Consider the following 6,409-nt stretch of genomic DNA (forward strand, 5'->3'; position numbering starts at 1 on the left):
AAACCAGAAAAAAAGGCTTCAATTTGCTAGGGAGCATAAAGATTGGACTCTGGAGCAATGGAAGAAGGTCAGGTGGTCTGATGAGTCCAGATTTACCCTGTTCCAGAGTGATGGGCGCATCAGGGTAAGAAGAGAGGCAGATGAAGTGATGCCCCCATCATGCCTAGTGCCTACTGTACAAGCCTGTGGGGGCTGGACCAGCACCCGATTCAGATTTATGGAGTGCAGGATTCAATTCTGCAAATACTGCACTAAATCTAATGACTTGTGTCAGGGTGTGTCAGAAGGCATGGCATGCTACCTTACACAACTGAAAACCATGGTCATTGTGCACTAGCTATCTTCTCTAAATGACTGTTAGAGAGTAAAGGTCATTGATGTTTGTCACGCAAGGGAACTATGTAAAGAAAGCTGTCCTGCATTTCATCCTGTGCTCATCATATTCATTTGTTTCATTAAGGTGTAGGTGAAAATCTGACAGATCCATCGGTTATTAAAGCAGGGGAACACAGGTGAGATATAGCATATTAGAGGGATTTCTGACATTCCACAAGTACATAACATACTATGATAGAAATGCTAAACATGACAAACAATAGAGGAATTACCTGTCTGGCTCCCTCATGACACACACAGTGAGATATATGGAAGCATTAACAGGTAGAAAAAATGTGCAAAAGGGGTTGTCTAACGGCCTGGGACTGTTTTACTGGACATGACTTCTAGATTCACCAGTCTACCAGACCCTGTCCTCTACATTAGCTTATCTAGAACATACCAACATAATAAAGTATCTTCAGCTTCCTGAAATTGAAATTAAAAAAAGAAAGCAGTCAATTCTGCATTTCATGTAAAATGTTGGCCTACAAGCTGTGGACCCCACTGTAGGCTTTTCTGATTAATTTCTGTTTTTATTGGCAATCCCTGTCCTAAACCCCATTTACACAAAACTAATTTTCAAACCACTGATTGAGCATCTGATGAATATTTTCTGTCACCGCAATAATAGGGGAAGAACATCTAGTGACAACTCTTCTGAGAGCAATTTGCTAGGCATTGTGAATGTCTGCTGGTGGCATTCATTTACTTATACCACCACCGCTAGACACAGTCAATCAAAGCCAAAGATAAATCATACTGCTATCATTTCTCTCCTATGTTACTATTGGGGCATGGGAACTGCAGACTGGTACAGTACTGGTATCCAGTCTCATAATCCATACAATGCTTGGCCGAATTGCCCTCTATAATAACAGAGGTCACACCTTCCTTACATCATTTTTTCCATATTGCTTCCACTTGATCAGATCACAAGATATGATATTTGGACCGGCTAACTTGGGGGATAATGCCATCAAAAACTTCTGCATGAAACACCAATGCAACACATGCTGCAGATATCTGAAACTTCCTGGTAAGTAAATGTGGGGCAATTTTCGTAGTATTTTTATACTTTATACTGCAAAATGATATCATTGTTAAAGCGGTTGTGTGAGATTTTTTTTACTGGTGACCTATCCTCCGTTCCGATGCGGGGACACCACACCGATCAGCTGTTTGAGAAGGCAGTGCCTCCCCTGTGAGAGCGGCAGCCTTCTCTTAGCTTTCCCTAGACCAGTGACGACATCTTCATCGATCACATAGCCTAGGGCAGAGATGGGCAAACTGCGGCTCTCCAGCTGTTGTAAAACTACAACTCCCAGTATGCCCAGTCTGCCTACAGCTATCAGCCTACAGCAGGGCATTGTGGGAGTTGTAGTTTTACAACAGCTGGAGAGCCGCAGTTTGCCCATCCCTGGCCTAGGGGAGCTGCAATACCAAGCACAGCCGCTTGGACAATGTACGGCTCTAGAAGACCGTGGCACTCACAGGAGCACTGGTGCCTTCTCAAAACAGCTGATCGGCAGGGGTTCCAGGTCATCAGTAAATACAATTTTGGAAAACCGATTTAAATATGTAAGTTGACTTCCTGCTTCCATTTCATGCAAAATGGTTGTTGTTATCAAAGCCTAATTTAGGTGAAATCCTTGAGTGGAGTTAGTCTTTAATGGGTTTATCATCAGCTATCCATATTAATGAAAACTTCACTTACAGCCCATCAGCATTCTTAAGCTTTGCAGTTCACATACTGTATTTTGAAGCTATGTGTGCTTTATGCTGATGAAGGACCATACCTCTTCTGGTTTCTGCTTTCTGGATGTGGAGACTGGTTGCATTTAGATCTTCCCAGCTTAAAATAAGTCCACTGCCCTCTTTTCATTATAGAAGTGTTTGATTGTATGACTTGTCACTGTTGTCGCAAATTCTACGACACACTTCTTCTTTTGTGTGGCTCCAAATTGGTTAGAATTATAAGTATGAGCTTATACAGCTTTCTCAATGAGACCAATACAGGCTGGTATCATGGAAAATATGCAGTACTTTATTCCAGTTACATACACTTATATAGGCAATATGAGGTAGACAAAATGGTGGTCCTAAATTAAAGTTTATTGGCTCTGTGACAAAAAGGGAGTAGTTTACTAACTTTATTCCTGAGTTTCATTGGTACATTGGAAACTAGCAACTTAACTCCCCCTTTCTTTCACCAATGATCTTACAACAAAGAGAAAATGTACACGAGGCACTTAATTGATTTTTGCCATCTAGTGGAGAAAAATGTGTACTATAGCAGAGAGAGAAAGAAATAAAATCCTGTCTCTCACATCACTGCCTTGTACATAGTCAACACCATCAGCTTAAATATTATAAGCCACTTGGACATATCAGTGATATAAGCTGCCATTTACTGGGGTCCACCTGCTGGGACCCACAGTGATATTGAATAAAGAGGTCCTGGAGCACCCTATGAACATGCAGCTTGGTGCACATTTGCGACCACCTCTGCATTCAGTTCTAGAGGACTGCCACGTATAGCACTTGGTGCTTTTTTAGTTCCAACTCAAGTAAAAATAGTTAAGCTCCTTTTGCATTACATTATTATCCACTTGGGGAGACGTTGTTTTTTTGCATGTTCCATCTTTGGTGCAAAGGTCCTTCCAATGTTCCATCTTACAAAGGTCCTTCCCCAAGGACTCCTCTTTTTTTTTTAACAACTCATGATAGAATATAATTGCTATAAATAATTTCCCAGTATTTACAGAGTATGGTAAATTCCAGGGGGAAAAGGTTTATAATCAGATTAATTTAAGAATCTCTTTTACGCCCAATGCACATTTTCTTTGGGAGATCAGCTCTTGGAATGTGGCACAAGGGGAAGCATTCCCTAACGATATGCCTTATTGACAGTTTATCACCGCCAGTTTCCTTCTTTCTTTTTTTTTGTAGAAAAGGTAGTTTATTTATGTTCTTATTGTGCTGTATTAAATGATTTCTTTTCTGTTTTTGAAAAGCTAAAATATCAAGCATCACATAGCAACTAAAAGATACTAAAAGACAACATGCAGTAGTAAGGGCTGTTTTACACCTGCAGATATTTCGGGAGATCATCGCTAACAAGCGTTTGTCGTAACGCTCGTTAGCGATGATCTGTCTGTGTAAGGGCTGTTTCACATGAGTGGATGCCGTGCGTGTCATCCGCAGCGTGAAAGACAGCCAAGCCCCGCACTGGACAGTAGAGACACGGAGCATTAACATGATTGATAATGCTCCGTGCCTCTCTGTGATCTTTTTACTACAAAATCACGGTGACAACTTTATCTCACTGTGATTTTGTAGTAAAAAGATCAGAGAGGCACAGAGCATTATCAATCATGTTAATGCTCCGTGTCTCTGCTGTCCGGAACAGGGCTTGGCTGTCATTCACGCTGCGGATGACACGCACGGCATCCGCTCGTGTGAAACAGCCCTAATACAGCTCTAAAGTGCCACTGATTACTTGATGAACGGGCAAACACTCATTCATCGGGCAATCACAATTCTTATGCATGATTTTAAAAAAATCATCATGTGCTGGTGGCAGATAGTGCCATATAATCAGTTTGCTGCTGTTTGCAAAAAAGCACCTAAAAGACTCTCAGACTGTGAGAAACAAGATTCTATGGTCGGATTAAACAATTTTAAGCATCATATTTGAAGGAAACCAGGCACTGCCCCATACCGTTCCTACAGTGAAGCATGGTGGTGGCAGCATCATGTTGTGTGGGTGTTTTTCAGCAGTTAGGACAGGGAGACAGGTCAGTGTTGAAAGGAAGCTGAATGGAACAAAGTGCAGAGATATTTTTAATGAAAACCCAATCCAATCCCAATCCTGTGGGCCTCAGAATGGGTCAAAGGTTCACCTTTCAACAAGACAATGGGGGAGATTTATCAAGACTGGTGTACTCATACACAAGTCTTGATCTACAGGTGCTGACGTGAGACGCGCCCAATTTATTAAGAGGCAGATGTCTCCTTATAAATTTGCTGCATCTCTGCCCTGCTGTGTGCCAGAAACTCTTCTGGCATAAGTTATAGTAAATCCAGCGACTTTTTTACCCCACAATAGTGGCGTAAGAGGCTTTGTAAATGTCCCCCAATGACCCTAAGCACACAGCCAAGACAGCACAGGAGTGGATTAGGGACAACTCTGTGAATGTCCTTGAGTTGCTCAGCCAAAGTCCTGACTTAAACCCAGTTAAACATCTCTGGAGAGACCTGAAAATGGCTGTCCACCGATGGTCCCCATCCAACCTGACGGAGCTTGATAGGATCTGTAGAGAAGAATGGCAGAAAATCCCCAAATCCAGGTGTGCAAACCTTGTGGCATCATACCCAAAAAGAAACGGAGGCTGTAACTGCTGCCAAAGGTGCTTCAGCTAAGTACTGAGTAAAGTACTGAGTCTGAAATCTGAATACTTTTGTCAATGCAAGATTTTAGTTTTTCCTTTCCAACAAATTACCAAACATTTTGAACATCCTGTTTTCACTTTGTCATTATGGGGTATTGAGTGCAGATTGAAGGTGAAAACTTTTAGCTTTTTTTTATTTTAGCACAAGGCTACAGCATAACAAAATGTGTAAAAAGTGAGAGTCTGAGGCCTTTCCGAATGCACTGTACTTGTATAGTCCACAAGATTTTAAAAAAATGTGTTGAGAATGGAGGGAAAGTTCAGACATGATTTCAATACTGAGCATTTTTATAGCTTTAACTCTTTCTTTCTATTTTTGCAGAGATGAAAATAAATGAGTACATTACAGATGCAGCCTTGTTTCGAGGCAAATCTCAAGTCTCCATTGAAAACTGTGAGATAAAAGCTCAGGCCAGCAACCTATCGGTGCCATACACTGACTGACTGCCTATCTGCTGGCGGCATAACTTGCCTGGAGTCCGAATTCCTACTTATTTACAACGTACTTGTCGTCACTACCAGTATTATCTTTGTGTCAGGGCTCATGCACATGAATGTATTTTCTTTCCACGTGCATTTTTTTTTTTTTGCGGACCGTATGCGGAACCATTCATTTCAATGAGTACGCAAAAAAACGGAAGTTACTCCTGTGCATTCCGTTTCCGTGTGGCCTCTTGCACACGACAGTATGGCTTTTTCAGTATTTTGCAGTTCGCAAAAAACGCATCCGCAAAAAATACGGATGACATCCGTGTGCATTCAGTTTTTTGCGGAACGGAACAGCTGGCCCCTGATAGAACAGTACTATCCTTGTCCGTTATGCAGACAATAATAGGACATGTTCTATCTTTGAACGGAAAAACGTAAATACGGAAACGGAAGGCATACGGAGTCCATTGAACTAAATGGTTCCATATACGGACTATATATAGAATGCAAAAAACAGAACGTAAACGGAAAAAAAAAAAACGTTCATGTGCAAGAGGTCTATGTCTGTTCCGCAAAAACAATAGAACATGTCCTATTATTGCCCGCATTATGGACAGGGATAGTACTGTTCTGTTAGGGCCCAGATGTTCCGTTCTGCAAAATACGGAATGCACAGGGACGTCATCCGTATTATTTGCAGATCCATGTTTTGTGGACTGCAAAATACATATGGTCGTGTGCATTAGCCCTCATAGTGAGGAGTTATTCATACACCTTGTATGTTATATGTGGTGCCTACATCTAAAGGCCCCATACACATAAGGGCTCATGCACACAAACGTATTTTCTTTTCGTGTCTGTTCCGTTTTTTTTGCGGACTGTATGAGGAACTATTAATTTTAATGGATCCACAAAAAAACGGAAGTTACTTCGTGTGCAAGAGGCCTCTGTCTGTTCCGCAAAAACAATAGAACATGTCCTATTATTGCCCGCATTATGGACAGGGATAGTACTGTTCTATTAGGGGCCAGCTGTTCCGTTCAGCAAAATATGGAATGCACAGGGACGTTATCCATATTTTTTGCGGATACGTTTTTTGCGGACCCCAAAAAACATACAGTCGTGTGCATGAGCCCTTAGAGTATTGTTGT

The 6,409-nt window shown here is 41.6% G+C and overlaps 1 protein-coding gene across 1 annotated transcript in view; it reads left to right on the plus strand.

Moving 5' to 3' along the window:
- Positions 1-5,273, plus strand: part of LOC120986476 (transient receptor potential cation channel subfamily M member 7-like) — a 147,944-nt gene extending 142,671 nt beyond the window's left edge. The window contains exons 33-35 of the mRNA XM_040415080.1: positions 461-512; positions 1,308-1,414; positions 5,152-5,273. Coding sequence (XP_040271014.1) covers positions 461-512; positions 1,308-1,414; positions 5,152-5,273 — 281 coding nt within the window. The remainder of the gene's footprint in view (positions 1-460; positions 513-1,307; positions 1,415-5,151) is intronic.
- Positions 5,274-6,409: the final 1,136 nt, after the last annotated feature.

Source organism: Bufo bufo, chromosome 1, assembly GCF_905171765.1.
Source record: "Bufo bufo chromosome 1, aBufBuf1.1, whole genome shotgun sequence".
Taxonomy (NCBI): Eukaryota; Metazoa; Chordata; class Amphibia; order Anura; family Bufonidae; genus Bufo; species Bufo bufo.